Below are 17,089 nucleotides of genomic sequence, written 5' to 3'. Positions count from 1 at the left end.
TTAGTCCGTGATTAGCTATAAGTGCTACAGTAACCCACATGTGCTAATGACGGCTTAATTAGTCTCAAAAGATTCGTCTCGCGGTTTCCAGGCGAGTTCTGAAATTAGTTTTTTTATTCGTGTCCGAAAACCCCTTCCGACATCCGGTCAAATATTCAATGTGACACTTAAAAATTTCCTTTTCCCCAACTAAACACACCCTAAATTGTCCTAAATTGTGCTTGTGTTGCTACTAGACTCATCATGTATTGTCAGAAACCTCGAATGTGTGGTCGTGCTTGCAAGTAAACCAAAACTTGCCGTGTGCCCGTAGCAATAAGCCAACTAACTACCGTATCTCCTAATTTCTTGCTGAACAGAAGTGGAGAAACTGAAAAAGAGAAGAGTCATGTTGACTGCTGAGCACATAAACAAAAGTAAAAGCAATGAAAAGGAGGTTCTTTCCGAGCAAATCCGAGATAAACTAGCATGGGAAGAGATTCAGAATAACTAGCATGGGGAGAGACGCAGAGAGCTGCTCATTGTAGACTTGTAGTCCTTGAAAAATAAAGGGGGAAAAAGGAAGAAAAGTTTATCCTTGCACAGTGCACTCTCCTCACATACCCTCTTCGTCCCTCCCTGCCCTCCTCCATAAAAAGCTTCAATCTTGGAATCCTTGTGGGGGGTGCGAAATGTCCTAAGAAACAGACCCTCCCTTTCCCGTTGTAATCTCTTCTTTCCCGGAGAACAGAAAGGGGTAGCGAGGGGATGGAGCGGCGGAATGATGGCTGTGACGGTGGAGGCAAGATCAAGATTGGTGTCTGCGTCATGGAGAAGAAGGTGTGATTTTTTATCCATTTTTTTCAGTTGTGTTCTTGGGTTGGCTCCAATGCGGAGGTGGCCATGTTGATTACTTTTTGTTATTCTTTTTCTCCCATGTTGGTTGCAGGTGTGGTGTTCCCCCATGGAGCAGATTCTTGAGAGGCTGCGGGCGTTCGGGGAGTTCGAGGTATGGTTCGGAAAAGGTCATTCTGGTCTTCAGGCAGATTCCAGCCCGTGTTTCTTTTGTTAATTAGTTTGACGTTTCTCCTTAAGAGCAAATTTTGATATCAAATGGAGAGGAAAAATGGAGTCTTTTTGTAGGATGAGAAGCATTCAGAGATTCAATTAGGATTATTGATGCCCGCGAACTGTCTGAAGAAACATGCTAGAGGTCTATGACAACATCAACTGAAAAAAGCATATGATCCTTGTGTCTCTGTTTCCATATGCAGGAGTAAACTGTGTAACTGAACCCATTAGCACCCTATTTTCTGACTGCTGTACAAGTTAAGGCGTGGCGATTACATATTGCCCGGGTTCCACGGCTCAATCAATCCTTCATTATTTGGCCGGGTACCCGGAAAACAAGAATATGTAGGAGGAACAAACAACAACCATGCAAAACGCCATTCTTGTATTATTTCCTACAAAAGTCTATGTGTGGCCTGCACAACTTCAAGTTTGGTAGTCATAAAAACTAGATAAATATCTATAAAATGTTATGGAAGAAGAACCTTGTAATTATACTCTCTCTTCTGTTATCAGTTGCCAAATACAGTCAGTTGTAGCTATGAATCCTGCAGAAGATACGTATATGCCACCATGGTGTATTGGCATAGTAAAGTGTTTTGCTTCTGATCAATACAACATATGAGCATCTCTGGCTCTTTAGTAAAGCAACTACATTGTGCTGAATGTTAATAACTACATGCATGCTTTATGGATGCAGATTATAATTTTTGGTGACAAAATCATTCTTGAAGATCCTATTGAAAGGTATGCCTGATAGCTGTGAAGGGAGAGCCTTCTATGAGCTTGAATTCTTTAGTTCTCAATTTGTTGTTATTGGCAAAATAGAAAAGCAAATTATGCAGGTCAAAATATCTGTACAGATGTACAGACATGAATGATGGATCATGCTGTCTTACTTGAAGGATAAGACCTAGGATAAATATAGTCAGTTCACAAATGATTGCTGTAGCATAACCATATTTAATCCTTGATAGAGTGATTATGAATATCTGTCTAGGAAATATAACTGATATGTTTTAAAATTTTGTGCTGCTAAATAAATCCATTGTCCATATGTGATGATGCACCTCTTAGCAGATGTCAACTTAATATTCCTAGAATACTAAAGATTTCCTTCTATCTGATGATATCAGACTTTACATGATATTACCTCTGGTCACAAAAAAATGCCTTTTTGGACAGTTACACGGTCTTCAAAATGCAGTATTGACCACTAATTTCTATTGTAAAATCTTTGAATACCTGATGTATTACAACAATACTTTTTGAGGCAAATCTACGCATATGATTTTCATACATTCAATCTAGTAATACATTGATGTTCAACTTTTTAAAGTTTGACTTGAAACATGTCCAAAACATCTAATTATCTGCACATATGTTTTCGTGATTGGATGGAGTATAATGAGGTTAATTCAGTGATTTATTTTTCTTCATATATTGTGTTTACTATGAAATCATCTTTGTTCTGTTTTTTTGTTGACAGCTGGCCTCTATGTGACTGTCTGATTGCCTTTTACTCGGCTGGGTATCCACTAGAAAAGGCAGAGAAATATGCTGCTTTACGCAGGTTAAATGCTTTTCCTGACACATGAAATTTTCAGAGCACATCTTTGTGCTGGATCTGCAAGTATCTTTAGTTTCACAACAGGCTTCCCTGACATATAGAACATTTCTAGTACTACTAGCAGCTGGACTAAGATAATTATCAACAATAAAATTGTGGACATTGATGACCCATGTGTTGTTTCTGTATAGTTGCCCTTTTTGGCTTCAACATTTGCACCACTTTTAAAGTTACTTTGATATAGTTGCTACTGAATGTGCCCATGGCTAATTAATGTATCTAAAGCAACTCTATTCATAATAGCATCACCTAAGCTCTTATTGATATCACTGTTTCATTCATGTATGTATATATGAGTTTGCCTATGCCTTTTTTCTGTAGCTGAAGAAAATGAAGAGAACTTTAGAAATCATAAGTATAGGTTATCATTTGAGCTAGCCTTTTTTTAACACTGGTCAGCTGCAATTTGAACATATTATTAATGTGTATATTATTTTTCTTGGGAAATACACAGGCAGTGTTGATTATGGGCCTAAGAAATTCACATGTTTATTATTAGCTAGATACCTATATAAGTTCATCAACTTGATGCAATAACATTATGTAAATATCTTTATGCAGGCCATTTTTGGTCAATGAGTTGGATCCCCAATACCTCCTCCATGATCGCAGCAAAGTATATGAGGTATTAATATCGGTATAATAAAAAATGATGCTTCGTACATTTGAGATATCCTTTTTTCATGTTTTGACTGAGTTGCTTGTTCTGTAATAGATTCTTTAAAGATGTGTTATTTCTTGCTAGTTATCATGGGATGCAAATTAACCTCCTTTAAACTAGAAGAAATAACTTCTCTTGAAGAAGGTAGTAGTACTCAACAGTATATAAACCAAAAGATGGCAGCAAGATCATCTATGAATATCTGGTAATGAACCTTTGTTTAGTTCGTTTGAAATATCTAGTTTTTGCTTCTGCAGTCTATTGTTGACCATGTTAATCTCAAGACTCTACTGTAATATCTGTTACATTCTCTTTTGAAACTGCCAATACAAACAGGCCTTTTTATCCTAATAAATGCAGAAGTTGGTACTGATCTCTCTCTCTCTCTCTCTCTCTCTGGAAACTGATACCAATGAGATAATCTCCTGTGAGCAAATGTTCTTCTTAGATATAGCATTTCCAGTTTGAAAAGAAATTTCTTTTAAGTTCATATGCCTACAATATGTTCCTCTGTGTAAATGTGTCCTATGGAACCTGCAAAAGGATATGCATAATTTTGGATGGAAAGATAAGTACTGTAAAAAAAACTAGATGTTATGTCTGTTCCTTATATTATGTGACTGATGTGGTCCTAGTCTGCAAGAACAGTATAGTTTGTTTTATTTGTTATATCATTATGTATATCCAACAAAATGCTTGGCCTATAAGTATTCTTGTTTTGTTTTCCTGACACAGCAACTATTACCGTCAACAAAATTTATAGGATGGATAAGATAGTCAACAGATGGTTTTATCCAACTATACTTATAGAGAAACACAACCCTCCACTCCAGTTTGCAACCTTTTACATAATAGCTTATTCTCTTTTCGCAAATGTTGATACTTCCCTTTTGCCTGTTTAGCACCTTAAATTGTTCGGAGTTCCTGTTCCAACTTATGCTGTTGTCAGAAGAGAATACCCTAACCAAGAGTTAAAGTACTTTGTTGAGCAAGATGATTTTATTGAGATCCATGGAAAGCGATTTTACAAGCCTTTTGTGGAGAAACCAATCGATGGTATGTTAGTATCAGCTCTTGATAGAAAAAATATTTTCTTAATGGTTTTTCCTTCTACTAGTTCATGCCTGTTCTTCTGTCTCCCACTAGAATACCAACTATCATTTTATATCTGCGGAATACATGTACGCCAAAACAAAAAAAAAGAAAGAAAAAGAAAACCTGCACTAGGTCTGATTGATTAAGCTTCTCATGGAAGGCTGCTTCCTAGTATCAACTATGAGAAGTGGCAGGTTACAAAAGAAAATTGCGAGCCTTCCAAAAACTGGCAAAATCCATTCCGTATTGTAGGGTACAACTCAAAACACAAATTAATGGTACGATTGGGTGGTGATAATACATCTTTAATGGACATAATTAAAACAAACCATGCAAAGCTAACTCATTAGAGCCCACCTTGCATCCACTCTCTAGGATTAGGAAAAACTATGTATTTGGCAAAATATCATGAGTCAATTGATATTTGGGCCTGACCTTGCTGTGATATGGATCTAATTTCAATAGAATGCATGAGTGCTTTGGAAACATATGTTGACTGTCGAAGCATCAACAAGCCGAAGCCTTGGCAGTCTAAATAATGTCAAACACTAAACATTGCTTATCTTGCTCCTAAAATACATAAATGAGATATTCTTCATGGCATGGTATGAAACAAATTTACATATTAGTACTGATGGGTAAGAAACTTAAAATTGTTCATTCATTCTTATTATTGGTTTAGTAGTAGACAATTTATTTTAGCTAAAGTATGCATTTTGTTCCCCTGTGGTCTGTGCCTTGTACTTTCATTTATTGTGGAAAACCTATCCTTAATAACTGCCAATTGTTCTGCAATAAGTTCTACATTTTTTTATATGCAAATCATGAATCAGTCTTATCAATGCATCCATGCATATTCCAATTTGTGCGGTACTGCAAATTTAATTTGTCAGATTGTCTATTTTAAACATTAACTTTGCCGCATTGTAAAGAAGTGTTAGAACAAATCTTTGCTGCTGCTGACTAATTCTGTTGTACATAGGAGATGACCATAACATAATGATATATTATCCTAGCTCCGCTGGTGGAGGAATGAAAGAACTGTTCCGCAAGGTGGGCACTTGTTACCTTCAATTCACACACATTTCTTGGTAGAAAAATTGTAATTAGTCTCTTTCTTGTTAAGAAAATACTAATCATTTCTTAACTGAGGAAGTACTTAGCATCTAGAGTAGATGGTGTTAGCGCTGTCGATAGGGAGCTGCTTCAGTTCTAATCTGCTTTCCTTTTCATTTTCTTCTTCCAAGCTTGTTCCTTGTTTAGCACAGAGTGTCTATAATCCTATCTATTTTTCTTTTACACACACAATTATGTGTGATGTCTTTCTTGTTGCTAAGAAAAATTACTTGATAATAAACACTGTCACAGTATAACTCAGTAACCTAGCAGATGATCATCTGCTTTATGTTCTAACATGCTGTTTTATCTATTTTGTGTCCTCTCTGACGTGCTTGCGCTGTGTCCGCCTTTGTATTACTTTTTTTTTTTACCTTTGAAGGTTAATATATTCAGGCCGGCCTCCTTAAAAAATAACTGGCTATCTTTGCTCTAGTTGGTATTTTCTTGCTGAGGTTAAACTTCTTTGATATAAATGAATGAGTTAATGTGCATTCTGATTTCTGAATCTGCTTGTCATATCATGTTCTTCCAGTCGACTTTCATCTGTTCAAAACTCCCCAAATTCACTCACCAGATGTATTCTTCAAAATATTTATGCATAGGTTGGCAATCGATCTAGTGAATTTTATCCAGACATTAGGAAGGTGAGGCGAGATGGATCTTACATTTATGAAGAATTCATGCCAACAGGAGGAACAGATGTCAAGGTGACAGAACTTGCGCCTAGTGCTATTTTTTTTTCCTCCCAACTTATACTCTCCAGATATGTTAAAAAGGAACTTTTTACAGCTTTCTTCTTGGTAATGAGTAAACATAAAATAATTATATTTTATACAGTTGATGCCTACATGCATTGTTGCCATAACATGCAACATATGCCACAAGCTTCCCTTTTTTTTATTTGGGCATTAAGAAATGCACCATGGTAAGGACTTGAATCTCTAGGGATACCAAAAGGGAATCACATTCTCTTGGAAATCTGGGTTTGAGGGAAAATTATCTTCATCAGGACAGTTTCCCAATTGGTCCAGGGTTGCTTTGTCCTATAAAAGACTAACCATCATGTTGTAGGTTTATACAGTTGGGCCAGGATATGCACATGCTGAAGCCCGCAAATCTCCAGTTGTAGATGGGGTTGTTATGAGGAATTCTGATGGAAAAGAGGTAACCTTTGTTGCCTATTTGCCATAGGATTCACCAGTGCTATCAATATGCCTCAGTATTTGACACTTTGATGGATATTTAACCCGTTTATGTTCTTTAGTTACCATTCTGTGTAGATATATAGTAACACTTGTTGTATAATTTGTATCTAACACTTGTTGTATAATTTGTATCTTTCTTGAAGGTGCGCTATCCTGTTTTACTAACCCCTACTGAGAAACAAATTGCAAGGAATATTTGCCAAGCCTTCGGACAAGCGGTACAGAATTCTTTTAGTTATTATTTAATTCCTACTATGTCGGAAGCTTACACTATTTCAGAACTTAGGATGTATCTTATATTGTGTATTTATGGGCTGTCACCTGTCAATACCACTAGACATAATGGATACAGTTAGTGAAACCATCATCGTGTTAAGTCATCTACAGCATATAAGTAGAATTTGTTTCCTTCAAGATTAATTAGCACAAGGTCAAGTAGTGTGGAAGATCAAGAAGGTATTGAGCATCCAACTCCATAGTGATCTCTGTTGCTTGGATTCTGTGGAACGAGAATTTTCAATAGGATCAATGCTGCAGTGGTTCAAGTTTGGTTGATCAAGGAGTGCATGAAATGGCACCTTGCTGGAGCAAAATGCTTTTAAGAGCTTATATATGTAGCTTAAATTTTCCTTTGTTGGTCATTCTTGACCTTATTCTGCTGGCGCATCTGTACTAAATGAGTTCCTTGATTTTCTTTTTTTGTTTTGTTTTTTCCTTTAGGGACCTGATCTCTGGCTGAATATCTTGTGATTACTGAGTTTGACTTTTTTTAACTAAAATACTTTCGATCCTCTAGCTTAATGAAATGGCATGCAATGCTCTTTCCTGCCATTGAGCAAAATGGATCAATTAGATAGATTGGAGATGAATTGGACACACCTCTATTCCATGACCAGAAGCCATACATGCAGAAAACAAATATACAGAGAGCTAATTTATATGTGCTTAGTTATATTTTTATTATATAATGGAATTAGATTAATTCCGGCATTTGCTTCAACAGAATCTACAGCCAATTATTACAAAGAACGAAGCACATAAGACTGCGGATAACAATTTGATATATGTCAGGATTCCAAAACCAAAAGACCATACAGGTAGTTGTATTAGCTCAGTAGTTGTTCCTTCTTTGTGTAGGTGTGTGGTTTTGATCTTCTAAGGTGTGATTTGGGGGAGGCAAGGTCTTATGTATGTGATGTCAATGGCTGGAGTTTTGTGAAAAGCTCACACAAGTAAATCTTTCTCACTCTGTTGGAACAATTACTGTAACAGTTTAATGCATTTGTAGTTTTCTATGGTCAAATTCCTCGTTATATCTTGTTTATTTGGTGAATGCCTTCATAACTCCAGGTACTACGATGATGCTGCATGCATTCTGAGGAAAATGTTTCTCGATGATAAAGCTCCACATATTTCATCCACCATTCCTGCTAATCTTCCATGGAAAGTCAGTGAGCCAGTCCAACCATTTGATGCTGTAAGAGATCGAGAAAGGGGAACTGTTGGCATATCTAGGCAATCAGAAGAGCTGCGCTGTGTCATAGCTGTTATACGCCAGTAAGGATAATCTTATGATCTCTAAATTGTATCATCATCAAACTTGTTTTTGACACTACAAAAAATGATATGCAAGTGGGGATCGCACGCCAAAGCAAAAGGTGAAGCTGAAGGTAACTGAAGAAAAGCTTTTAAAATTAATGTTGAAATACAATGGAGGAAAGGCCCATGCAGAGGTACGAAAACTAACTCAATTTCGATTTAGATTTATTCATGAGCTTTATATTTTTGCTTCCTGAAAACTGATCATGTTGTCAAATTGTGCAGGCAAAACTTAAAAGTGCCTTGCAGCTGCAAGATCTATTAGATGCAACAAGAATCCTTGTTCCACGTGCTAGGTAATTTCTGGAGCCTCAAATTTTCTATGGTTTTATGGTTTATGGTTTGTGTATGTGCAGCTGGATGTCACTAGTAACATACAACAAAACAAAATATTAATCCGTATCAAATATGTCTTCCAATTTATTGTTTGTTCTCAAGGGTTTCAAAATATGTGCATTTTTGCTAGTTTACAAAATGCTAAAAATCTATGAGATCATGTTTAATATCCCCATATAATATTTTACCTTTTGATGTCAGAAATTATGTTTTTATGTAATATGTGTATCTTGGTTAGAGTTCTGACTTCTAACAATACATAGTAGACATCCACACGGATCTTAATTGTGAGCATGTTCTCTCCCTTGTATGTTGCATTGTTGATTTGTTGCTAACAAAGAGGAAAAAAATTTCTAACTTCAGGTCTGGCCGTGAAAGTGATAGTGATGCTGAAATTGAGCATGCAGAGAAGCTACGCCAAGTTAGAGCAGTTCTAGAAGAGGTAAAATAGTGTTCAAGTATTAATAGGGCTATATGTTTGGCATGGCACCTAGGATGAATATACAAGCATAAGAATGGTAGTTGTACATAAACCTTGAAGAGCCATGCACACCAACTGGGTTAACCCTGTAAAATGAAGTGAGGATTAAAGCCTAAAGTGTTGGTTTTGGTTGGACGTACTTTGGAGTGGCACGAAAAGGTGTTCACTGGTGCCTGGTATTTAGGTCAGCTAATTTCTACTACAACGATAGCAGCATGCTTCTTGTGATCTTGTCAGTGCATAATGAAAGCATTCCCTTCATGTTGATAACTGTATATTTCCCGTGGATCTCCATCATGCTTATTGTTGTTCTACCTGTTCTTCAAAAATCATTTTTCCATCTATAAATGTTAAAAAAAACATAAAATTGTTAACAGTTTGTATATACATAAATAGCTTATGTGGTTCAGCAGTTACTGTTTACATATCTATGGAGCTCCATGCCTCCATTGCAGAGTTCTTGTAGATTTTCGTGAAGTATAATCAAATACCACATCACTATTTACAAAATGTTTTCTGTTTAATTAAATACTACATATAAGATTGTTTATTTATGTACTTGTTCTTGCTGAGACAATTGTGTTGCATGAATAGAAATGCGATACAAAGGCGCTGTCTAGACATTTCCTTTTGTTTACTGCCATATATAATCTGCATTTGTCCTCATTGTCAATTTTAGTTGCAAATACAATAGATTCTTAGGCATTAAGTATTAGTTTCCCTATGGCCTGTAGGGTGGACATTTTTCAGGTATTTATAGGAAAGTGCAGTTAAAGCCATCCAATTGGGTCCATATTCCTAAAAGTAACGGCAACGGGAAGGAGGAGTATCCAATTGAAGCACTGATGGTTCTCAAGTACGGTGGAGTTCTAACTCATGCTGGGAGAAAGCAGGTTGCTTTCATTTCACCTATTGAAGATTTTATTATCTGTCATTATTATAATGAGCACTGCGTTGCCAATGAAGCTCATTTAGTTTGATGTCGGTATGATTTTTTGGGGTTTATGGATATTTTATGTTAATTCAACAATCTCCAATTTCAATGTCCAAATATTCAACTTATTAGTACTATGGACATAATCTAAGTAAACATGATTAATGATCAGTCTGTTCATTTCATTTAAGTTCTTATCGTGTCCCCCCTTTGTGTCTCTCAGATGCTTTTGTTTGATCATGCAGGCAGAAGAGTTGGGAAGATACTTCAGAAATAATATGTATCCAAGTATGCCTTATCCTAAACTTTTCCGCTTCCCGTTTAGAACTTTCTATGTGTGGCATCAAGCTGTGGGTCTCCAACGTGATATTTTGCTGAAACTCTGGTTTTAACTAAATTATTGTATGAACTGCATCACTAAACACCACAATAGTCTAATCCATTTCAGACCTTCGGTGAAGTCTTCACTAAATGTTTATATTCAGTTTCACTGTGCCACTTTGGGTACCAATTTGAAATAAAAAACTTAACTAAACAAAATAATCGTAGTGAATTTTTCAATAAAATGTAACTTGGTCAGGTTCAGCTATTTCAGTTCAGTTGGTTTACTGAAATGGTATCTCAATCTTTACTTTTAGTGAAATTACTCCAGCAATCATTTCACAAAATGGTTTATTATCCTTCACGTTGATATTTTGTGCCCTACTTATGTCCTTTCTTTCCTTTCCCTTTGTTAATTTGGCTGCCATTTCTGTCTAGATGTCAGTTAGATAGCCTCCCATTCTTTAGATAGCCTCCCATTCTTTTCTCTAACTGTCTGAAAACAGCACCATTTATTTGGCTTTTGTGTCTCATGTACTATTTTGGTGTGACTTCGGTTTATTTAGGTGAAGGACCAGGATTGCTTCGTCTGCACAGTACATATAGGCATGATCTGAAAATATACAGTTCAGATGAAGGTCGTGTCCAGGTAAATGGCAGTATTTCTTCTTACAGGCTTGGGTTATTGAATGTAAAAGAAAATGAAAACCAGCCATTTTTTGGGTACATCATGTCCATATCAGGGTTAGGATTTTAGAGTCGGGACTCAGGATTGAACCGCCTGCTCTGTTCCTCTGAAAACCAGCCATTTTTTGGCAGCTATCTGAAAAACTGGTCTTTTCACATGATTACACATGATTTGATGCATCACACCTTCAAGTGGGCAAAAACCCAGTATTAAGCAGAACTGGTAGCAGATTTCTGGACCCTGGTCCATATAATCAATAGTAACGTAATGTAATAACTTATTCTTCTTCGTAGTAATTCTCTAACTACCAGAAACTATTTAGTTCCATTCTGGATTCACTGAAATGTTTATGTTTTTTGTACATTTATGCCTTCTGTGACATGCCATTAAATTTTTTAGGCAAGGGATATTTCATTAAGTAATGGAATTACATCAGGCAGGGATGCACACAGACAACAGAGAAAATAAAGGAGAAAATCCAAAGACAACATGAACATAATGACATGCCATCAAATAATTTTGCATTTAATATGTAAAAAAAGTAATGATTGCTGGGGTTTCCTGACCTTACTATCCTATGTCATTTTTCTTGTACTGGGTAACGGTCCTAACGGATGGTTGCTTACATTTTTTTTCTTGTTGTTACCTAATAGATGTCTGCAGCAGCTTTTGCGAAAGGTCTTCTTGATTTGGAGGGGGAGTTAACTCCAATTCTGGTTTGTTCCTATTACGGAAATATATCCAGTTGAAGACTTGACAGAGCTGCAATTCATTGGATTTACTGTCTCCAGGTTTCACTTGTCAGTAAGGACTCTTCTATGCTTGATGGACTTCAGGATGGCTCTATTGAGATAGATGAAGCGAAGGTCGCCTTCAGATACCAATGCCATAACTCATACTTATGAAAAAAAATATTTGTTTGAAACTTCAAAAGTTTCTGTCATAAAATGTCAGATCTCTGCAGGCTCGTTTGCACAATATTATCCTTTCTTCAAAAATTGCAAATGGTGAGACTATGGAGTTCCCATGGATGGTTGATGGAGCTGGAGTGCCTCCAAATGCTGCTAACCTTCTCACAAATTTGGTATATGCATTAGATGTATTTATTTCCTTTCCCCTTTGCTTTCTATACCGTATACTTGTGAGTTGTTTCTGCAGAAACTTGCACATCTAAAACAACCAAACGTTAAGATAATTACATCTATAATGGTGACAAATAAGTTGCCCTTATCTCAACTGTCCAATCAGGCTCAATTGACCAAGGAAATAACTGCACAAGTGAAGCTGCTTTCTGACAATGAAGATGAAGAGGCTGTGACAGATAGTGACTCACCAAGTCATCCTTATGATCAAGCAAAGGCACTAGGGAAAACAGCAATTGATATGGACCGCATTGCTTCTGGATTGCCTTGTGGCAGCGAGAGCTTCCTTTTGATGTTTGCCCGTTGGAAGAAACTAGAGAGGGATCTCTACAACGAAAGAAAAAAGTATGTTTCCAAGCTTTTAATATTCTTGTTGATTAAATTCTCAGAAGGAGTTGCAGCTTGTGTAACCATTGCTAAAACTCTCATTATGATGCAGACGTTTTGACACTACGCAAATACCTGATATATATGACTCTTGCAAGTGGGTAACCATGTTACCATCTCCAGATGCTTCTATTTCTCTTCACAAAATAGCTGGGCCCTGGATGCCTATTATATGATTGTATCATGCTCTTCCATAAGATCTTTGTCAATTGTCAACTTCATTCGAATTTGCTTTTCTGAATGAACATGCAAATTAGCATACCAAATTGTGCCTCGAAACTTGGCCATGAGAGGGCCTGACCTTGATTTGCCCAGCTGCTTTCCATGCTGTTTAGGCCTTAGGGGCTGTGACCTAGGGAATCAACAAGAATGTTCAGCGAAACAGCCCAGCCGTAGGAAAATAAATTTCTTATTTTCATAAGAAAACCATGACTATTGGTTTCAAAAAAAAAAAAACATGACTATCAAAGTCTCAAATATTTCCTAAAGCTTACCTGAAAGTTTGCTAGTGGATCACTGGAAAGTTCACAATGTTGACGATCTCAAAGACAGATAAAATTTGCCCAAAATAACTTCATTTTGCTTTTTTTGCAAGTGTTCATCTGCTCTCTCTTTTTTGCAATTCAAGGCTTCTTGCAATTATTTTAAAAATCACGTGATGCTTTTGTTCGAAACAAAAGCATTTTCTCAAGTTTCAAAAACATTTCTTTGTTCCAGCATATCTCTTCACCTCATCTATTTCTAACAGTATACTTGACAGGTATGACCTCCTTCATAACTCACATCTCAAACTTAATGGTTTGAGTGATCTCTTCAGAGTTTCTCAGGTAAATTAAATATGTATCGCACTCTTAAAATGTACCTTGCACTTAAATGTGTGTAGAACCACGGATATACAGCTGCTCCTGTGTATTTGTGAAATATTTGCACATGAAGACATCATTTCATAGCACTCAGGTCCTAAATGAAATCCTTTGATCCCTGTTTTACATTATGAATACAACTAGTAGAGTGGTGAATGATTATTGCTTTACTGTTACTAAATTAACACTGAGAGAACTCAATATGCTATGCACTATTAGAAACATGTACTGCTATACTACCTATTACTCCCTCCATCCCATAATATAAGGGATTATTCCCTTTTGGGAAAGGTTAAGGATGAAAAGAAAAGACTACAATACCCCTATTAAATGTGATTTTGGTTGTGGTGAGTGGGTAGTTGGAGGCTAAAATAGGTAGAAATTTGAATTAGAGATGATGGATGTGACAAGTAGTATAGCAAAATCTCTTATATTGTGGGTCTAGTGAGAGGGATAAAATCCCTTATATTATGGGATGGAGGGAGTACGTTACTAGTAAGAGTGGCGTGCTTATGTTGAATTCTGAATTTTATGATTGGTCATTCTAATGCTCTTTTTCTATCCATTTTCTGCCTGCTATCTAACTATTTATAATGTTTCTTTTTCATTCAGTCACTAGCTGATGGTGTAATTCCAAATGAGTATGGAATAAATGCGAAGCAGAAACTCAAAATTGGTTCAAAGGTACTGGTGTGTAAATATATTTGAAAACTGGAAAAGAAACTGTTATGAGTTGCGTCCTGTATATTCATTGTTTTCATTATGTAGTGTTTATCCGAAAAACTAACATAAATGAGATTTTGTTTCTAGAAATGAAGGATGCTAAAGGAATTTGTTGCAGAAAATATGTAGTACCCAATTTTCTCCTAGAGGCTAGCCCTTTTATTTGGCACTGTTTTGTTTTTTAGTCACAAGCAACTTATGATGTTTCTCATGTCCTTTTCTTCAGATTGCACGCCGTTTGTTGGGCAAGATTCTGATTGACCTGCATAACACCAGACGAGAGGTTGCTGCTGCTGGTGGTGAATCTAATGCATGCCATGATCCAACAATAGTGCCTTCTTCAAAACGGAAGGATAGGGGTTACTATGGGGATGTTAAGAATGAGGGTTTTGATAGACCTAACTCAAACAAGAAGTCAATTGATCTTGATGATTCGCACAAAGAAACCAAATACTGCTTGGATCCAAAGTAAGTACGAAATTCCAGTTAGGAATCTTGACTATGAAGAATACAATTGATATTCAAATAATTTTGTTGTAGATATGCCAATGTGATGGAACCTGAACGACGTGTTCGAACAAGGCTCTATTTTACATCAGTAAGACAAATTACATTGAGTTTTCATATTCCCCTTGCAAATTGTTAAGTTTATGCTTTCTTGATTTATGGTAATATATCAATATAACTATAGAAGTATACAGAAATTTCAAAAAAAAAAAACCCTAAAAACTAAGGCTCTAAAAAGCATACATCATCATGGAAACGACAATTTCCTATATGACATTTCTTTGGAGTTTTTTTTTAACTGAAATTCTTTGTTTTTGTTTTCTTCTCCCTGATAAGAATGACTAAGGATTATTTTGTTGTCAGGAATCACATATACATTCTCTAATGAATGTACTTCGATACTGCAATTTTGATGAATCTATGGATGGAGAAGAAAGTCTTGTTTGCAAAAATGCTCTAGATAATCTGTTTAAAACAAGGGAACTTGACTACATGAGTTACATTGTATTGCGTATGTTCGAGAATACAGAGGTATTAAAAAATTATAGTGTAATCATAAGCTTTTACTTTACTAATACTACCGGTGAGAAGTGATATTGATCTTGTCATTGGACAACTATTGCAGGTTTCTTTGGAAGACCCAAAAAGGTTTCGCATAGAAATGACATATAGTCGTGGTGCAGATATAAGTTCCTTACAGGTGAGTTTGGTCCCCTTCAAATGAAATGTAAGATGTTTGTTTTCAACATTTCTGGTTATTAACTCAACAGTTCTTGAAAAATGTATCCATACAGAGCGAACATGGAAAAGATTCATTGCTACCTGATGATCACACTATGAAAATTATGGAGCCAGAAAGATTGCAGGAAGTTGGATCATATCTCACCTTGGACAAATTTGATAAAATGGTTCGTCCATTTGCAATGCCAGCTGAAGATTTCCCCCCAGCTGCCCCTTCTCAATCTTTGGCAGTCCGTTTCTGCAAGGATAATGGATTGCAAGGCGCAAGATTGGTACCCTATCCTGTTCTTTATCATAGAATGATTCTGCCCTTCTATTTTAGAGAAAATAGCATCTAATACTTCCAATGTTTTGTCAGTGCCAAAAAATACCACCAAAACATTCTTCTCCAATCTTATACCACAGAGTGAGCCTGAAGGTTTAAGAAATGTCACAACATTGTATGAACCAGCTAAGAGAGGGGATCAATGCTGGAACTATCGTCACTGCACGAGTATATAACGCTAATGAATTAAAAATTGACTAGTGCCAATGGATACTCCATTAATCAGATAGCGTTATGAGGCTGTCTGCTTCTGCAATCAATCAGAAATCATTAGAAGACTGCTTACGTCTGGGAACAATCAGCTTAACTAGTCATATTGACACAATGCTATGAATAATCATCAACAAACCAGTCAGATGTCACTGTACAGCCTTTTCCTCTTTGTATACATGATTGATTTGGCTATATCTTTTTAACCTTTGGCGATAATGACCTAAAATTTCTTATTTTATTACCTCCTCCTGTTATATTAACTACATATTTTCCTTTTTGAAATTTGACAGCAAGATAAGTCAGACATGGTGAGTGGTATGCCAAAAAGGAAGACAAAAAAGCTTCAAGAATAGCATGTTCAACACGCAGGCCAGCAAGATAAGTCAGACATGGTTTGATATTTCTGTTAACAAAAGTCTCAGGTAAATGGTTTACCAATAGAATGTTGATAAAGCACTTGCCTTGAAGAGAGGTTAATAGTGAGTCTGCAAAATGCTGCATGAGTGCCAAGCACTGAAGATCATGCAGCTGGAACAATTTTGTCAGTTCTGAGAATGTAACCTGATAGAGCTGTTTTGCAGACAGTGTAATTGCGTAAATAATAGGTTACACGTGTATCTGGATAAAATTTTCCGTATATATACAAGGTGGTCATATTATGTGCCTTTAAAATTATAGTGTTTCCGTCTTCAGAATAATTTCACTAGAAAATTCTGCTACTTTAGGCGTTTGCTAAGAGCGTTATTTTTAGAGCTTTACAGGTTGGAGCGTTTTAATCGAACATGTTTAACAAAAAGTACTCGCTGAACATTCCCGGAATAATACCTTGTATATTTGTGACATGCCAGTGTGATATATTCGATTTACTTTTGCTCTATTTTTACTGGTATAGACTGATGTGATACGAAGCACAACTCCCAGATTCCTTTTTTTTCACCTCTTTGATCAGACGGTTCTTCTGCCTTTTATGAAACGGTGTCAAATATTGAATCGATCAAAACACTTTTGATCTTTTTTTTTTTGCTAAATCTTTTTCAAATGTTTTCAAAGTAGCCACGAATAATAGTCG

General features: G+C 36.2%; 1 protein-coding gene across 4 annotated transcripts; it reads left to right on the top strand.

Annotated features, from left to right (window-relative positions):
• Positions 1 to 516: 516 nt before the first annotated feature.
• On the top strand, positions 517 to 16,692 carry LOC4327902 (inositol hexakisphosphate and diphosphoinositol-pentakisphosphate kinase VIP1). 4 transcript variants are annotated; one of them, XM_066304418.1, is made up of 31 exons: positions 517 to 819; positions 929 to 988; positions 1,751 to 1,797; positions 2,540 to 2,623; positions 3,242 to 3,305; positions 4,244 to 4,397; positions 5,422 to 5,489; positions 6,158 to 6,262; positions 6,627 to 6,719; positions 6,904 to 6,978; positions 7,898 to 7,992; positions 8,111 to 8,317; positions 8,394 to 8,493; positions 8,585 to 8,655; positions 9,059 to 9,137; positions 9,911 to 10,069; positions 10,356 to 10,398; positions 10,998 to 11,080; positions 11,773 to 11,835; positions 11,911 to 11,985; positions 12,084 to 12,203; positions 12,368 to 12,606; positions 12,701 to 12,745; positions 13,409 to 13,475; positions 14,124 to 14,195; positions 14,461 to 14,702; positions 14,775 to 14,832; positions 15,105 to 15,272; positions 15,367 to 15,441; positions 15,536 to 15,754; positions 16,311 to 16,692. In XM_066304418.1, the coding sequence occupies exons 1-31, from the start codon at positions 748 to 750 to the stop codon at positions 16,371 to 16,373; spliced, it is 3,165 nt and encodes a 1,054-aa protein (XP_066160515.1). In that variant the 5' UTR covers positions 517 to 747; the 3' UTR covers positions 16,374 to 16,692. The 4 variants fall into 4 exon arrangements, with proteins under 4 accessions (XP_066160515.1, XP_015611981.1, XP_066160516.1 ...); XM_015756495.3 differs by having other exon boundaries at positions 5,419 to 5,489; XM_066304419.1 differs by lacking the exon at positions 12,701 to 12,745 and having other exon boundaries at positions 5,419 to 5,489.
• The last annotated feature ends 397 nt before the right edge of the window (positions 16,693 to 17,089 follow it).

Source organism: Oryza sativa, chromosome 1 (genome assembly GCF_034140825.1).
Source record: "Oryza sativa Japonica Group chromosome 1, ASM3414082v1".
Classification (NCBI taxonomy): domain Eukaryota; kingdom Viridiplantae; phylum Streptophyta; class Magnoliopsida; order Poales; family Poaceae; genus Oryza; species Oryza sativa.
This window is presented reverse-complemented; position numbering and strand designations above follow the sequence as displayed.